This window comes from Coenobita brevimanus, chromosome 6 (assembly GCF_032717465.1).
Source record: "Coenobita brevimanus isolate Jiangsu-jjx chromosome 6, ASM3271746v2, whole genome shotgun sequence".
NCBI classification, from domain to species: domain Eukaryota; kingdom Metazoa; phylum Arthropoda; class Malacostraca; order Decapoda; family Coenobitidae; genus Coenobita; species Coenobita brevimanus.
In genome coordinates, this window is record NC_136959.1 from 57639964 (window position 1) to 57659361 (window position 19398).

General features: G+C 43.7%; 1 protein-coding gene across 1 annotated transcript; it reads left to right on the forward strand.

Moving 5' to 3' along the window:
- Positions 1-13757: 13757 nt before the first annotated feature.
- Positions 13758-14605, forward strand: LOC145402012 (uncharacterized). The gene has a single exon (XM_080274114.1). It carries the CDS (start codon positions 13758-13760, stop codon positions 14571-14573), a length of 816 nt encoding a protein of 271 aa, XP_080130240.1. The 3' UTR covers positions 14574-14605.
- The last annotated feature ends 4793 nt before the right edge of the window (positions 14606-19398 follow it).

Genomic DNA, 19398 nt, shown 5'->3' on the forward strand with positions numbered 1-19398 from the left:
ACACACCCCTACCAACACCCCCTCCACCCCCAAACGCCTTTCCTCACCCCCACCAACCACCATCCCACCTCTCCTCGCCTTCATCACTTTAGTCGCCCATTACAACCACGAAATTTGTCTCCGAGTTGCGGGTTACCCAGATAATCGTTTCGTAACTCTCTCTCTCATCCTTCTTCTCTTCCACCTCTCCCTTTACACTACCCCCCCCCACACACAAAGTTTTGAAAGTTTATATCCAACGTTTTTACTGAGACAGGAAAAATGAGCATAGAGAGAGTTGTTAGAGTAAATTAATAGTGTACCGGTATCAACCATAATATCACATTTCTCTTCGGTGATCTGCTAAACATTTTTGTGTACGATTGTCATAACAGTAAATATCACAGACTATTTTCAGTATTACAGCATCTTCCATAATAACGGGTACTTTAAGAGCAGATTTATTTAAGCTTCAAGTACAGCAGAGTCAGAGGGCAGGAAGACATTCAATGGAACAATTTTGCGATAAGACAGAGAAAAAACATGTGGGAAGAACACTAGCATATGTATACAATTGAGGGATTCTGAGGAATACATTTGACAAGATGAACAGTGATGATGGATTATGGAATTTGTGGATGGAAAAATACTGTGTGCTGTTTACAGCTTCATAATATGGAAGCAAGGCACGTACAAGATATGAAGACTGGAGTGAGTGGTTTGTTGTTAATGTTGGGGAGAGACAAGTGTGTGTGTGTGTGTGTGTGTGTGTGTGTGTGTGTGTGTGTGTGTGTGTGTGTGTGTGTGTGTGTGTGTGTGTGTGTGTGTGTGTGTGTGTGTGTGTGTGTGTGTGTGTGTGTGTGTGTGTGTGTGTGTGTGTGTGTGTGTGTGTGTGTGTGTGTGTGTGTGTGTGTGTGTGTGTGTGTGTGTGTGTGTGTGTGTGTGTGTGTGTGTGTGTGTGTGTGTGTGTGTGTGTGTGTGTGTGTGTGTGTGTGTGTGTGTGTGTGTGTGTGTGTGTGTGTGTGTGTGTGTGTGTGTGTGTGTGTGTGTGTGTGTGTGTGTGTGTGTGTGTGTGTGTGTGTGTGTGTGTGTGTGTGTGTGTGTGTGTGTGTGTGTGTGTGTGTGTGTGTGTGTGTGTGTGTGTGTGTGTGTGTGTGTGTGTGTGTGTGTGTGTGTGTGTGTGTGTGTGTGTGTGTGTGTGTGTGTGTGTGTGTGTGTGTGTGTGTGTGTGTGTGTGTGTGTGTGTGTGTGTGTGTGTGTGTGTGTGTGTGTGTGTGTGTGTGTGTGTGTGTGTGTGTGTGTGTGTGTGTGTGTGTGTGTGTGTGTGTGTGTGTGTGTGTGTGTGTGTGTGTGTGTGTGACATCATCACGGGGTTATGAGAGAAGTCAAAGTATGACTGATGGAAAAGGAAGGGAGGCGGTTGATGAATAGTGAGAGATGGAATATTTCAAGTTTAATGTATGCAGATGATGATGTGGTGTGTGCTAACTGCAAACGGGACCTCTGTAGCGTGGCTAGACCATTGCGAATGTTGGTGCGTGGCGATGTCTAACAGTAAATGCAGATTAAAAAAAAAAAGGGTGATTGTCGTTTGGCGAGAACATGCTTCGTTATGTGCTGTGCTGGTGAACTGTTGAATAATCTTAAGTACTTTGTGACCCTCAAAAAGAGAGGGAAGGGATCTTTGCAGGGCGGTTAGACCTTTGCGAAATTTGGTGAGCGGCGATGTCTGATGGTAAATGTAGATAAAGAAAGTGATGGTTGTTAAGAGGGAACTAAAGGTGCGTTGGAACCCATATTAACATAAGCGTGTGGTATGGCACGAGTGTAAAAAATGAAGGAAAGAGCAGAGGGAACGAGGCTGTTAAAGAATAAAGTGGGTTGCGTAGGTTGGACAGGAAAGAGAAATAAGGACATTCGTGAAAGATGCGTAGTAGTATTAGTAGCTGTAATCCCAGGTTCATCTCCACTGTGAACCCGTCGAAATTTACAATAGTGGAATACTGGCTTGTGATGATGAAGAAGATGATAATGCTGCTGATGACGATAATAGCAATCTGGTTTAAACAACATACCCACTATTAATACTCGTTTTACTCAAGTACCGCACCTGATTTTTATCATAATTTTTCAAAGCACTGATTGTTTTCTTTCTTCCCCAGCTATTATTCCCTTGACACACTAACAAGTTTGAAAATTAATGTTAAAAAGCCGATTGTATCTTTTAATAAGCGCTGTGTTGTCGGTGATAAGGCGAAGCAGATTATTAGTGTGTGTGTGTGTGTGTAAGATCTGTGTAGACGAGAAAGGAGAGTAGGTAAACTCAGATATGCCCACGCACCTAGTCTTTTATACAAAGGTATACATACGCTTGTTCAGATTGTTGCACGCATATACACACAAACATGCATGAACAGGCGCCCTAAACAGATCATATATAACTACACACATTAATACTCGGGCAAATAAAGGCATATTCATTTAGACACACGCTCTAACAGATACACTCACTCATTCTCTCTTTCTCTCTCCTGTGGATGGACTGGTGTGGTGTCGGGGTCTTGTCCTTACAGACAACTGAATCCCAAGACCTCTTGACTGTGAGGAGCAAAGGTGTGTGTGTGTGTGTGTGTGTGTGTGTGTGTGTGAGAGAGAGAGAGAGAGAGAGAGAGAGAGAGAGAGAGAGAGAGAGAGACGATGAAGAAGAACGGGATTGGCCGGGGGTGATAAGGGAGTGAGAGTGCGGAGAACAGAAAGTCAGTGAGGAGGGGGAAGTCAGGGAGGGGATGATGATGATGATGATGATGATGATGATGATACGGAAAGAAAACATAAGACAATCTCAGGGAGAGAAGAAGGGTGGACTGAAAGAGGTGGGAAGGAGAGACGAATGAAAGAGGAGGAAAGAAGAAAAGAATGAGGCAGGAGGGAATTAAGAAGGGCGGGATAAAGGAAGAGAGGAAGAAGGGAAGAATAAGGAAGAAGTAGGAAAGAAAAGAGAAAAAAACAAGGAGGAAAACGACGGAGGAGGAGAAGCGTGGCCATAAGGGGGCAAAGAGGGGGGACGAGGGAGAAGGGTGAAGGGGGGTCTGTGGGGGTCCCGTGGTGCCAGGCTGGATGCCGCTACTGAGCTCACCAGGGATACTCTCTCTCTCTCTCTCTCTCTCTCTACCTACCTACCTATCTATCTATCTATTTATCTATCTATTTATCTCTGACACCTTCGAATTTAATTTTTGTGCTTTCACTCCCGTTCAGACACTCTTAACATCTATCTGTGTCTCTCTGTCTGTCAGTCCGTTCGTCCGCACGTCCGTCCTTCTCTCTCTCTCTCTCTTTCTCTCTCTTTCTCACACACACACACACACACACACACACACACACACACACACACACACACACACACACACACACACACACACACACACACACACACAGCGGCGTCTCAAGGCTCCTCACTTCCCCTGCCTGCACTTCCAGTTCCCGCCGACGCCTTAAAAAAAAAAAAAAAAAAAAAAAAAAAAAAAAAAAAACATCACCCTCATATTTCTTCCCCCGTGCTGGAAACGGCGGCAGTGAGAATAGTTCCGACCTGGACAACGAGAAGAAGAAAGTTTGTCCCTGAGAGACAGTGATAAGTATATAATAGATCTGTTAACTGCGTCTGTAAGTGAATGTTCAAGTGGAAATAGTGAGGGCGTGAATGATATGGGAATGAAGATTTCGCTTTTTTGGGTCTGAATCTGGAATTTTCAAAGCCTAGATAACGAGAGACGGTGATCAGTAAGCAATGCGTATGCGACCAGCGCTTGAAAGTGAATTCTGAGGTGGAAATATGGAGGACTTAAATGTTGGGGGAATGGAGGTGTGTGTATATGTTTACGACTAACCCAATCTGATCTATTTAAGCTTTATGTGTGTGTGTGTGTGTGTGTGTGTGTGTGTGTGTGTGTGTGTGTGTGTGTGTGTGTGTGTTCTATTTCTAAATCCTAGTTTACAGCATCCAGATGAGGGGAACGAAGATGATAATGATGATGATGAAAATGATCATACTGATGGTAATGAACAGGATGCTGTGTAATTTCTTTTATTTCAGCGATCCCTAACCCTGCCTCTTTTGATACCCGTATAATATCTTAGAAGTTTATGGTAACTCGCAGATTTTTTCAGTCTCTCATCACCAGACATTGTTATTCCTAGATTTTCATAGAAATGCACTGATTCTTTCACAGCCTCTCATCACCAGACAGAAAGATATTCCCATATTTTTATATTGATGTTCTGATTCTTTCACAGCCTCTCATCATCAGGCATAATATATATTCTTAGATTTCTATAGTAAAGCTTTGATTCTTTCAGTTTCTCCTCAGCAGGCCAAGAGATACACCAGACAATCTATTTCACAGCCGTACAAACCATTTACTACAATAACACGCTGATAACAACCCATCTGACCCCAACCAATGATCTCTTAATATGTTAATCAGTAGCCAGCAACCAAGAGCCCAGTCTATACAAGGAGAAAAACCATTACAATTGCAGATTAGGCCTGTCACTCACGCCAGATGCCCAGCCCGAGCCCTTCGACACCTAGTTATTCCCGGCAGATTGGTCAGTAGGCAGGTAGGTAGGTTGGTCGGTATTCAGAGGGAAATGGAAGATATGTAGGTAGGTAGATAAGCAGGCAGGTGGGAGGGCTGGTGGGTGGGTAGGCAGGGGGGAATGGAAGGAATTGTGTAGACAGGTAAGTAAGTGAGAACTGTTGTAGGGAGGTATGTAGGTCAGTAGGTGGGTTGGTAAGTTGAAAGACTATACCGGCATCTATATCTATGGCTATAAATGATTCGACATCTATATCCATATCCATAGCCTTTTCTATATCTATCTCTACATCTGTATTTATATATCTCTACCATCCACCTACTCCCTATTCGATGCCCAGGCTGACCGTGTGACTTTTTTTTAGAATCTCTTTATCTCGGTCTCATAACACATGGAACCGAAACAGGAAACAGGAACTGGTAAAATGATGGTTGCGTACCGCAGCTCGGTGGAATGTTTGTTGGGTGCTTTCCCCGTCAGTTACGCAGCTATTCTTGGCTTGGATGCTGTACTTCATTCCATTTCAACCCACTTGTCAGAATATAATCCTTCATGAAATATCAGCTGATGTCCTTATTTGATTTCAGTCCCTTTTCCCGAATGCGTGCTTGTTGGACATTGCTGAAGAGGGACGCCTACCCGCGGTGGCGCCGATGCACCCGGACGGAGGACCTGACCGGATGCACAAACGTTCCTCAACTCCCACCCCACCCCACCCCAAAAGGAGGAGGACGGACTGCAGTATTAAAATCTGAATTCACGTCTTGATCAGCCTGGGGTAGCAAACACTACTGTCACTTATTCTTTAATATATTGGTTTCAATATCTCATTTAATTCACCTATTTTTTGCTTGGGTTCTATCCTGCATTCCATCCAAGTCCGGCCTCCAGCACACTCTCTTCAGTTTTATCCCTCAGCTATACTCTCGGTCTCCCTCTCCTCCCCATCCGTCAATAACGGTGAGATTAATTGATTACAGAGATTTACACACAGATAAGGGTGAGTTCTTTATAAGGAAGCCACATTGACGTTTCCCCTTTGATTTTCGTCCCTCTACTCACCCCTACGCTACTCTCATAGGTCCCTACGGTCCTGCCCGTACACATTCCTATTCACCTCCTTACACATCCCTACCTTATCCTACATCTTCTAAGCCTTCGTACAACTTTCTGTAGTTTTTACATTCCAATGCACACCCCTACTCGACTAAGTATACGGTACCCGTACGCCTCCACAAACACCACTTACTCTTCCTCGTGCTCCTAGGGTACCCTAGAATCCTTTTTGCCTCTCTAGCTCTTTCTACCCTCCCCTTTATCTACAATAATCACCCCTACGCTTTTTCTACACTCCTGCATCCCCCCATTCACTCCTATATGTCTCTCAACGCATCCCTACTTCTTGCACTTCCTGCTCCTTCGCTGTTCCTCCTTACACTTCTTACACTGTCCAAAACACTCCACTCTTATCTTAAACACCTATATATACTCTTTCTACACCCCTAAATCCCTCTGTAGACCTCTAGGCTTATCTACACATAGCAGCCTCTCTTTGCACTCTCAACTCCTTCACGTTTCCTTTCTATGTTTCTTACACTCTCCTAAGCATCTCACTTCTCTTACATCCCTACCCTCTTTATATACGCACGCATTCCCTTATACATCCATTCCACATGACATACACACCCCAACTTCTCCTTCTACTCTCCTCCCTTTCTCTTCTCCTCCTTACACTTCTTACGATCTCCTAAACACCCTACTTTTCCCTCACACACCCTTACCCTATCTACACCTCTTCACACCCACATCATCCCCTTGTAAACCCATCACCTCCTCCCACTACTCTCTCATTCACCTCCCCGTTAGTCCACCAATATATTACATTCTATAGGGATAACTTTAATGGAATTCATTACACACATCTTACAGGCCCCATACACCATCATTCTATCACTAAGGTCGGGGGAGGTCGTACAGCCTTGTCTGGAAAGCTCCAATTTGTTCTTCATTCTGAGACTTTCGGAAAAATTCTGTAGCTATTAAGATACTTCGGTTGTATAAATCTTCTGACAATGTTACGAACTTGAATATGACGGCAATTATTTCTTTTAACCTGGATGCTATTCAGAAACTGATAATCATTTCGGATTAATAACGTCGGAAAGTCAAAAGAAACTCCATCAATGTGATGGATCAAATCTGATTATTTTGAATATCGACAGATCACTTATTCAGCTTTAGATACACCTTTAGACTGAACAAGTTAAAATAACACTAGACTAAGTTTCTTTAGCTACCTTAATACGTTACTTAACTTTTGGAGATTCCATTAAAAAAATACTTCAATACGGGTGGACCTACATATCCAGCAACTTCAGTCCACGATCCCCAGAGATAAACAATCAAACAAACAAACAAAAACAGGATATATTACTTTATACGCCAACGAGAATGTGTCAATACAGGGCGACTCAAAAAACTAGCGATTTCAGTCCTGCTTGAGTACATGAAAATTACCAACCAAAATGATACCAACAAATGAAAAATATCTCTTAACCATCACAAGTCGGCTGCTGAGTCGCCTACAGACACACACACACACACACACACACACACACACACACACACGCCGTCAATCTGGTGAGGATTACAAATATGAGTCGGAGTTGCGGTCTGCCACATGATACAATCTGGGAAATTTCCTTACACAGTCGCTAAGACAAATTGGCGGAGGGGGGCTCATTCTGTGTCGCAGTATGTGGCAGACGGGGCGATGAATCATTGCTGGCGGAGGCTCTGGAGAAAAGGAAGAGGAGGAGTAGAGTAGGGTAGGCTGAGGAGAAAGGGTAGAGAAGGGGTAGGGCAGGATAGGATAGGGAGAAAGGGGTCAGGAAGGGATGGGTAGGGTAAGCTCAGAAGAAAGGGTGGAGGAGAAGGCTGGAGAGGAAAGGGTAGGGTAGGCTAAGTAGGTAGGGAGAAGGTGGGGTAGGGTTGGGTAGTGTGAAGAGAAAGTGTAGAGGAGCTATGATGTAGGGTTTGAGGCAAGAGTGAGGTTGACTCAGGAGAAAGGGTCGAGGGGTAGGCTTGGGTAAAGAGTGAAAAAGACTTTGTCCGAGAGTCTGACCGATCTGGAAATCGAATTCGGGCTCTCTCAATTGCTAGCTGGCCATGAGTAGGCATAGAAGAGAGGGGAAAAAGCAGGGGTAGTAGTAGGGGAGGGGTAGGGGTAAAAGGGTGAGGGAAGAGAACGGGGTGAATTGGAGTAAGGAAAAAGGTAGAGAAAGAGATGAGGGAAAAAAGTGATGGCAAGAACAGCAGTGATTAGGATACGTTCAAAAGAATGTGAAAGAAAGGGTTGGGATGAGGAGAGGGGAGACAAGAGAACTATATAGGCAAAACTAAGTGTGAGTGAAAGAGGGTTAAAATAGATCAGGAAACAAACTTGTTGTGTGTGTGTGTGTGTGTGTGTGTGTGTGTGTGTGTGTGTGTGTGTGTGTGTGTGTGTGTGTGTGTGTGTGTGTGTGTGTGTGTGTGTGTGTGCGTGCGTGCGTGCGTGCGTGCGTGCGTGCGTGTGTGTGTGTGTGTGTGTGTGTGTGTGTGTGTGTGTGTGTGTGTGTAATCAACTTCCAAAAGCAGATTCACAGGTCCGGGCCTGCAGCTTTTTACCTGTACCACTTCAAAAACTATCCAGGTCAGGTTGAGGGACCAGTTTACACCCAGTGGCTGCATCCCCACAGTCGTCCCCATAAAGTGTACAAGCAGACTCCCATGGCGACTCCCCCATAACCATAACTCTTACCTCGACAACATTACTACCTATGAAAAAATAATATCGATTACTTTAAGGTCTTTAAGTTGAATATATATCGATCTTGAGATTCACTAATTGTACACACACACACACACACACACACACACACACACAAAGACCAAATGCAATACAAGTAGACTCCCAGTCACTATTATCATCCGTGGGATTCCGTATAATTCTTAGTTCAATTTACGACTCTCAGATCCAATTAATTCCCTGATGACTCGTGGCTCAGCTCACACCGTTCCATAACCAGGCTAAAATAATATACAATAAACCGCAGTGTTTGTTGTGCCACTGTTGGCTCTGGATTTTACTGCCAATAAATTTGCACTTGGACCAACCGACTCTTATCTTCGGTTCTATTTACCCTTGACTGTGTATTGTGTGTGTGTGTGTGTGTGTGTGTGTGTGTGTGTGTGTGTGTGTGTGTGTGTGTGTGTGTGTGTGTGTGTGTGTGTGTGTGTGTGTGTGTGTGTGTGTGTGTGTGTGTGTGTGTGTACCTACCTATATAGCCAACTACCTACCCACTTATCTATTTATCTGTCTCTAATTATCTGTCTCAATACCTTTTCCTCCCTGCATTTTCGTAGGCTTACGGGGAGTCTCAAGCGCCTCCAGGTCCTCCTTAGTGTTTTATGTCTATATATCCCACCTTCTTACGAGGCCACAGGTGGAACTGATAAAGGATCCTAACCAACTTACGAGATCATATCCTGCTTTCTTCTCTTCCTGTCGCTTCTTCAATCTCCTTTTTTGTCTAATTTACCTATCCTTCCCCTGGTTCTGTCCTCCTCCTCATCATCATTATCATCGTAACCAACACCAACTTCATCATCACAACCAACACTAACACCATCATCATACCCGACACTGTCACAATCATCATCATAACCAACACTATCACCATCATCAATATCATCACCAACATCGTTACCAGCCAACATCATCAATACCATGACTATCATCATCATCATCATCATCATCATAACCAACACCCTCACCACCATCATCATCACAGGTTTTCTCTCAGAGTAGTCTTTTCTTCTCCATATCATTACGCTTCCTCCTCCTCCTCCTCCTGTTTGCTATCCTGCGGGCTCCCTCGGCGTGATACAAGCCCCCTAGAGGGCACCCTACCGTGCCCCTGGGGGAGGCCCTTACGATGTGCTCCACCCGCAGTGATTAGCACTAATGGTTATGAATTTACTGGGTTACGCCGGGTGAGAGAGAGAGAGAGAGAGAGAGAGAGAGAGAGAGAGAGAGAGAGAGAGAGAGAGAGAGAGAGAGAGAGAGAGAGAGAGAGAGAGAGAGAGAGAGAATGGTATAAGAAAACACAATACAGTAATAGGCTGACAGGTAAAGAGAACAAGCAAAGCAGAGAGCAAGGATGTAAGGCAGCTAGGTAAGTAGGTAATTTCGGTGTGTATGTAGGTAACTGGTGATTTATTACCTGGTGGATGGGTAGGTAGCTTGGTGGTAAGTACGCAGATATGTCGGTAAGCAGGAAGGCAGTTACGTAGGTAGAAAGTTAAGAGGCACCAAGAAAGCCAATAATCATACAAACAATAAGTAAGTAGATAGGTGAATAGGTGGGTATGTGAGTAGGAGGGTGGGTGGTTAATACTCCTAAGCTGGGAGAGGCTTTGTATGTTTTTCGGCCTTTAAATGATCCTCTTTGATATGAGGAGTCAGGAGAGACAATGACGGAGATGCTCTAAGTGTGAAGTAGACCGTATGGAATAAAAGACGAACATGAAACAATTGTCTTCCCGGAGCTGTCAAAAGAAAATTTACAACTGGCGAAACACACTGAGAACCCTATCCCTCCTAAGACCTATTCCATATGGTTCGATTTTTTCCCGTTATGTATTCATCAAACATTGAGAAAATATCAATTTCTCTGATTATACCAACTGTCATATCTTCAAAAGCGATGGATGTTACTTAAACCGTATTATGATCAGCCCTTGTTTGGAGAGCCTAAGTCGCAGAGCGTCATCATGTCCAATACATTCTCCTTTCAAAATACATACAGCGCTTGTCTTACGTCGAGGGCAAATATACTCGTTCTGAGAGATACTACATAATAACCAGAATCCTCAGCATCACTCACTTAAACACAACTTAACTGTCACAGTGACCATGAATGCAAGATTCCGAAAGCATTCACACACACACACACACACACACACACACACACACACACACACACACACACACACCACCACCACCACCACCAACACCACCACCACCACCATTAGATTAACAAGCAAATTCTATTTTTTTGTTTTTTTATGTCCCAACTTTATTATACTTCAGTCTGCAGGGAGACTTGGCGAAACGTGAATGGAAGCACAAATTTTAGCTGTCTAAATATTTCCTTGAGAGGGAAGCCTTCACAAGGTGGTACGAATATTACCTGGAGATGGAGCTGCCCGTTTATCCACACGTCTTGTCTCCTCCCTCTGCCCCCAACAAGAGGAGAGTACTGTGCGGAAGAATTGAAACTTCGACGTGCAGTCCATCGAGTTTACATTCCGATGATATCTTCAATCTCCCTCTGTGTACAAACGATCAGCATGCTGCAAACTGAATATTTTATTGAAAGTTAGCTGAAATCGATCCGATCAAATGTATTCAACCGTGGAATCACTGAGGCAAATTAATCTGAAATAAGACGATACTTAAGAATGCTACTGAACGAAGACCGCAACGCTATATTATCCCCCTCTCTCCCCACACGGTTATTTTCTTACAGGTGCGAAACATTCAGAACACTCGCAAACTACAATATGTCATACGTCCCCTCATGCACAATATCTTAAAAAAAATAAATAAATAAATAACATGCTCGCAAATTGAAAGCTTTATTGTGGAAACTAAAAATTCAGCATTTCCGTCGAACGAGCCGTGAATGATAAAGTCCTATATCAATTTCATTAAAAGTATTCAAGTGTGCAGTCACTGAGACAATTTTGATTGAAATTGCACACTATTTTGGAAAATTATCGCACGGAAACCAGAGTATGGCGGACAGACGGTCAGACGAAAGGGGTGAACGGATGGATAGAAAAATAAAAAGCAGCGTCACAAAGCTTTCGTGAAACAAAGGACAAAAATTAATGTGTACTGAATAACTCCAAACAACAGATCGCACCCACCAAAAGTTATGTGTCAATCCCCGAGACTTCATCATGTAAGCTTAAGATGAAATGTTGTGTGGAGAATCCGTAGTCTGTGTGTGTGTGTGTGTGTGTGTGTGTGTGTGTGTGTGTGTGTGTGTGTGTGTGCGCTCTAAATAAATCCCTTCTGAAATTAATATCGCATTTGTTTCATCACTTAGAAAGTAGGCTTCAAGTTGCTTCCTTTCAGTGAAGAAAATTTAAGCTTGCTTTCTTCATACCTGATAGGAGTACAAACGACTCGGTGTCAAACTCTGGAGCGGGACTCATGTATAGTGTCCTTCATTTCATCGTGGAAACTAATATAGCTCTAATGTCAACGATTTTTTTTTTTTTTACCATGTATTTGACATTGCATGTCACTGCTTTGGTATACTCACTTTTTTTGAGCCTTCAGCGACAACAATGCCCGGAGGACTGGGGTTTAAACAGAAAGGTATATAAATAACACCAATAATAATAATAATAATAATAGTAATCGTAATACTACTACTACTACTACTACTAATAAAAACGTTGGATCATATAGGCTATTATGAGCATGTAAACAATGCACAGAGGCGTTCTTGATCAAATATATTGAGAATAGAGTATTCTGAAGTTAAACAACAGAGATACTATCCATTTATCTATAACCAGAGGCCTTGATCCCGTACGGAGCTGCCACATGCAAATCGTCTCCATGCAACCCTGCCTTCCGCCATCAGGCTGCCCTCCCTCTAACTAACACCCCGGAAATAACTCAAGTAATAAACAAAAGAAGTACGTGTCTAGACAAATTTGTCTGGGGTAAAACAAGAGAAATCTGAAACGCATGTGTGTATACAACAGAAACACGTAACCAAGAAATACAGTAAGCAGGTTAACAAAGCCTGAGATACGAAATTAAATAAAGCAGCGAAATGACATGCAACACAAGAGATACAAGGTGAGATGAAGTGATGTGTGAATTAAAAGAAATACTTCCTTGGTGAATAGTCTTGTGAATCGAAGATATATACTGAAAAATATAGTCACCTGGATATAAACAATTAAAATATATGCCTGAACAGAGCAGTGAAAAGGCAAACAACACAAGAAGTACGTGCTTAGACTGAGCCAGGAAAAGGTAAGCAACGAGAAAAAGTAAACTACAAAGAGATACGAGTTCAGCAAGGCAGTGAAAAGGTGAACAACAGAGAGATATGAGCCCAGTAAGACCGGGAAAAGGTAAACAACAAAGAGATATGAGCCAAGAAAAAATCAGCGTCCTCAGGTTGGCGTGACGCGGCCATGATCACCGTCAGTTCGTCCACCGACTTGTCCGGCTCCGAGCAATTCCGTCCGCCACCCCGACAATCACTGAGGGGACACAAAAAACGCCAAGACAAAAAAAACGGTGCGCTATGCTCGTGGCCGCCAGAGTGTGGGAACCTCCACGCGACGAAGTCCCTCGGTTAGTCTTAATTTTTAGACACTTTAATTATTCATCCTAATCCTCTTACAGCATCCCTAATGTCCTTCTCTGGACTAAAAGCCCTATTTGGTGCCTCCCCCCCCCCTTTTTTTTTTAGGTTGGATGCTTAAATTGTGACTATCATACGTCAGTGAATGAATGTTGAAGGATAGAGTGATGTATGGTGAGGGTGTAGGTGTAGCGGGGTTGGATGGAGGAGCACACATAGCAGATTAGTTCCGCTGATGGTTCCCCCTCAAGGTGGTGGCTCGGCGTGGGAACCTGTCCATCCCGCCCACCCTGCCTACCTAACCCGCCCATTGCACCTCCAACACCGCCCACAATCCACCCCAACACCATTCCTGCTTAAAGTACTGAAGTTATAAAACCCCCGGCCAACATGTTACCTACAGAGCAACAACAGGAAAGGAATAAAAGAACCTTAAATCATGCGTGTCCAAGCCTGAAGATAATAATCCACGTGCACTTCTTCGACAGGGTCAGTAGAGCCTCCTACACGCCCAACTGCCAGTCACGAGGCTCCTACATCCCTCCCGCTTTCTGGGCTCAGCCAATCGCCATTGCTGTTTCAATTTCACCCCGCCCATACCGGCCCTGAGCCAGTAGCACCGCGCCCCACCGCGTCTCGGCAGCCAATAGTCGGCCTCTTGTGCCCCCGGCGAGGTGGTGGTATATAAAAGCCTGGGGTGCGACCTGACGAGAGCAGACTCACTACCTCAGCAGAATGGAGCGTACTTCAGTGTTAGCCGCTCGGCCCGATCCGTCCACTATTGGTACTAAATTCACTCCGGGTACTCTGGGTTCTGCCTTCACACCGTTATCGCGAGTGCCGCCAACATTCCCTCTGTTCCAGTCCATACCCTTTCTGCCCCAAGTGCCACCAGCCAGTGCAAAACAGCAGGCTCCCTTCGGTCTTGACGCGAGACTGATGGGGATGCTACAGAACTATGGATCAATGCCTCTCGGACAGTTGCCGTGGGCCCTTGGTGCTGGAGACCTGGCCCTAAACCGTCTGCTGCTAACTCCTGGAGGTCGGCTGAGCAGACCCAAGAAGCGGTACATCTGTAAGTACTGTCAGCGGGAGTTCACCAAGAGCTACAACCTGCTGATCCACGAGAGAACGCACACGGACGAGCGGCCCTTCCCCTGCGACATCTGCGGCAAGGCCTTCAGGAGACAGGACCACCTGCGCGACCACAAGTACATCCACAGTAAGGACAAGCCCTTCAAGTGTGAGGTGTGTGGCAAGGGCTTCTGTCAGGCACGAACCCTGGCCGTGCACAAGGCTCAGCACGCACACGACACTCCCATGGCCGTGCACAAGCCTCAGGACACCACCCAGACCTCGCCACTCCTTACGCCCTCACCCGCCCACTCCCAGCAGGACGACCAGGTCGTTGACGTGCTTCACTGTGACGACGACGACGTGGTAGAAGACGACGTGATGCAGACAGTGACGGAGGAGGACGAGGAGCTGCCTGTCGTCGTCCACCCGCCCAAGAGACTAGGCTTCTCCATCGCTGACATTATGAGCAGATAGACCCCGCCCGTACCTCCGTCAGTGCCATGTGCCTACAAAGCTTTAATTAGTTGTACAATTCTGCTGCATATTGTGGCTTTATGTTAATAGTGTGTTAATGTTGTGAAGATTTATGTTAATTAAACTGTGTTGACCTTTTTAATCAGTGTGTCCTTTTCCCCTGTGTTGTGTGATACAGGGTGATGCAGAAGTGTGCCGGGAAAATGTGTTTACAGAGCATGTATGTGTACGTTGTGAAGCATAATTCCGACATCACGGGAAAACTGATAAATAACAGATGCTTTGTTTGTTGTTCGACTGGTGCTCCATTTGGCTTCCTTCAGTCGGTATGCAAATGGAATATTTACTGAACAACTGACCAGACTGTACGTTATTTTCCCTATGATGCAGGAATTTGACACCTCGTGCGTGAATATATATATATGTTTAGTAGTCACCAATGTTTTTAACTAACTCAATGGTAATACTTTTCTCGGTAACGCAGCTTCTGCTTTACCATACATTTAATATTTATTATGCTTATGTTGTGCAATGAAGGGTCCTTATTTCTAATGGATGAATTATTTTTATTTTTACTGCTATTGTCATGAGATACTTGGAGATGATTTGGTTTTTGTTTAAGAAGGCTCTGCTTATATACTGACTAAAATGTCACACTAAAAGTAAAAACGTAGAGAATGATGATAAATGCTAAAAAGGATTATAAATATGTAGAAGATATGATGGGTGGGAGAGAGACACAGGTTAGAGCTTGAATTCTTTATTTTCTCTTACGTTTCGGGCTGCACAGAACCCATCATCATCAGAGAATATGAAGATGGGTTCTGTGTAGCCCGTAACGTTTAAGAACAAAGAATTCAAGCTGTGCATCTCTCCCACCCAACATTTCCGATTACATATATTTTCAGTTACATATGTCTGAAACGAAAAATGTGGGAATAAACGACATGTAAAAAGTCGAGAGGAAAAAGGGGTAACAGAAGTTGCAGGGTGGAGCATAAAACAAAGGAACAACGAGTCACAGAACACAAAGGAGCATATGTATGGCAGCATGATGTAAAATGAACACAAACAGAACAAATAAAGGATGAACACAGACAGATACATGTAGGCAAAAATCAGATTTAGTAACAAAATTAGAACAAACACAACAGGGAGAAGAGGATAAATGTAAGTGAAAACGAAAAGCAACAGGCAGCAAACAGATCCGGAGGAAAAGCAGCGAGTGGTAAGGAGTCAGAGACAGAGATAGGTACAACTAAGCAGAAGGCAGTGATGTGAAGCTGAGAAGGGCAACAGATAAACTAATGAGAAAGAGCATATAACAATACCACAACCAGAGAATGAACACTGAACAAAAGAGTACTGAGGGGTAGAGAATATGCGAGAAACCGAGACATGCACACAGAGTGGGAGTATATGCAGAAAGCTCACAGTAGAGAGTAAGAAAAGCAGACGCCATGACAAGAGAAAAGGTACTAAATTAAAGCAGAAAGTTAAATGTATATGAAAAAAGTAAAGACAAATATAGAGAAAACACAAAGAAACAGAGAGAGAAAGAGGAAAGGTGTGACAGAACAGGTGAGGAGCGAGGCAGCCAGGGGGGAGGGGCGTGTGGGCTGTAACCTTATGGGAGTGCCACCCTAAACCCACCTCTCTACCTGGGGATCTACTCTCTCTCTCTCTCTCTCATTCACATACACCATCAAAGAAAAATATGAGAAGGAACGCCATCTAGCATAGAGAGACTGGCGTGAAATATTTTTTAGGAAAGGACGAAAGAAAATAATTTATTACCGCGATAAAATTCGAAAAAAAAGGGAAAAAATCTGCTCAATGAAACAGCGACTTGTAAGCGATTTGTACACACACTTTACCTGACACGTGCATATCTAACCTATCCTTGAACTTCTCTTTGGAAGGAGCACCAACTACATCACGGAGGCATGTATTACACTATATTATTTTCTACTCTGTTGCCAAACCAGTTCCTGCCTGTTATAATTAGAAACCCTTTGCTCGAGTTATGTGGTGCCTGCTCACCCATAAGGCCTCTCATCATTTTTTTCTTGCATCCACTAGTGCTGACTTAAATCATCCTCTACATTATAACAGGTCCAGATTGTTTTTTAGTGCCTATCTACATATAAACATTTGCTTGTGTTAAGCATAATTTGTTCTTCTATGCACTCTTTCCAGGGAATCATCTCTATTCTAAGTAAATGAAAACAAAACAGCGAGACATAAAGCAAGATAAAGCTGTAGAATTACTTTGGATGCCCTGTTACTCGTCTAGAATTATTTCCTGGGACCATTTTTGCTATATTTCGTGTAAGGTTGTAAGGCGTTGTTAACCCTGTCACATTAAAAAATATTAACTATTTTTCTTAATGAATTTATTTCCCTATTTATTTGCATATAGCGTCTCTGAATAACTCGCCAACATTAAATGCTTTACGTATGTACAGTGAAGCTCCTCTGTAGATTTATGCCTTTGAGAGTCGGGCTATTATTAATCTATCAGTTTCACATAGGAAGAGAGAGAGAGAGAGAGAGAGAGAAACAAATTAAGTTTCGCACACATGGAAAAAGTGACGATAGTACTTATTCGACCCTCCACACACCTTGAAACAATTCCCACACCTCACCTCATGTCAGGTCCCAAGATGGCCAACACATAACTCACTCTAACTCATAGGCGGGTATTTCCCCAAGCTAGTACGATTTTCTAATTACTCAGCGGCTTTGTAGAATGGTGGAGGAAGAGGGTGAAGACGTGGGGGGGAAGGGGGGAAGTAGAGAGGAAGATGAAGGGGATGGTGAGAGAAAGAGGAGGATGGGGAAGGAGAGAGGAGGAGGAGGAGGGGGAAGAAGAGGGGAACAGGAGGAGGAAGAACAGAGGGGTCAGGAGGGAAGCAGTGAGAGAGTTAAGAAAAGAGGGTAAATGCAACAGGTTGATTGGCTTATACGAAACAGTCCCTTTAAGACCAACTACATTACAAAAATAAGACAAGGGTAGCTAAAGATGAAGTAGTAGGGGAAAGGAGAGGGGATAGTAGGATGCAATGATAGGGGCGGGAGGTGGAAGACAGAGGGCTGGAAGGAAGGACTAAGAGAAAAGAGAATTACTGCAGAAGGCGCACTGAGTCAATCTAGGAAGTTCCAGTAAGACTATACGTAGACTAATATAGAGCAGAGGAAAGAAAAAAGGCTCTACTTTCCACCTACCATTTATCTGTTACTCTATTTCTTCTGTTTCCTTAGGTATAACTCAGGCACCTAATTCTTAATTCCTCAGATGTTTCTGTCTACAAATTAATTCTCTACCTTCGATATAGTACTCATTTCTCGGTCATCTTTTAAATATATGTCCGTTTTCCATTTTTTCACACTGCACATCAGTTACTAACCTCTCCATCTATCATTCATTTCTCTACCTATCGTCTGCTTTCCACTCATTGAGACATGTGTTGCTCTTCCTACTGGGGTTTTTAAGAACTGGCAACATGTAATTAAAAAATGCTGGGTATAAAACTAGTCCTAGTCACGAATTAGTTCTGAACTAACTTTTATTATAATTATTATTATCATCATTAGTCTTTAGTGCAGCAGTATGTATTTTCATTTTGTTTCTTCAAATACAAGTTTCACGCAATTTTTCTATATTGCATAGTGTTCCTTGCCATTTTTTTTTCCTGCCAGTCTTGGCTAGGAAATTTAATGAACAAGCGGAAGCCTTCTTCTTCGTTATACTTAATTTACTCATATAATGAAAAAAACCCGAGATGAATTGCCCTAATATGGACCCGCCGCTCTTCCGCAGTGATTTTTATTAGATGAATGAATGAATTTTATTTTAACCTTCCTCTTACATCCCTTACTATCCTCATCTCCTTACTACTTAACTCTTGTTGCATTTACCACTAACACAACTTACCACTTATCCCAAGAACCACTTAATTCTATCCATCCAACACACACCTACTACATTCTACTCACCACTTCATTCTCTACCTCCATTTACCACACGCACAATTTAACACTTTTCCTATCAACTACTTCATTCTACCCTTCTCACACGCATCTAACACACTCTACTCTTCAGTTAGAACCCTTTACTATCCTAATCTTCAGCTCACAGAAATAGATATCATAGTCACAGCCCTCTCCGTAACAATGTGCCCCGAAAGGACCATTAAGCCCGTTCGTTCTTGTTGTTATTTATACTGAGAAATTTGCTACTTCCCCATCAACCAGTTCCTTCTACCCACCTGCCAGGTACCCAACACCCAACCCACCACTCACCCTCCTGTCACGCCACCCCATGACATGACCTCCCATGACATGATCTGACCCTAGTCGTGCCCAAGCATTCGCCACCTCTTTTGACCTGGCCGCGGAAGATGATCCTATCCAGAAAGGCCCACTTTGTTACCCTAAGCCCCCCAGATTAACCCACGGGGGAACGGTGTGTGTGTGTGTGTGTGTGTGTGTGTGTGTGTGTGTGTGTGTGAGAGAGAGAGAGAGAGAGAGAGAGAGAGAGAGAGAGAGAGAGAGAGAGAGAGAGAGAGAGAGAGAGAAAAAAATACAAGTGCGAGAATGAGTGGGCGGTGGAGCTGCCACACTTGGTGATCAGTGGGAGACAAACCCAGGCTTCCACGAATATTTCCTCCCATGACTGGCAGAAAAATTGGCATGGGTCTGAAGTGGGAGAAGCACATCTGTCCACACAACCTAAGGGGTGTTATTCATTTATCTGTTTATTTATTTTCAGTCTGGGAGAGCTGATTTAAGGACAGTTTTATATTCTCATCAGCCTGGGAGA

Excerpts from the sequence above, each read along its gene's own strand:
- LOC145402012 (XM_080274114.1), top strand. The coding sequence starts at position 13,758 with ATGGAGCGTACTTCAGTGTTAGCCGCTCGGCCCGATCCGTCCACTATT.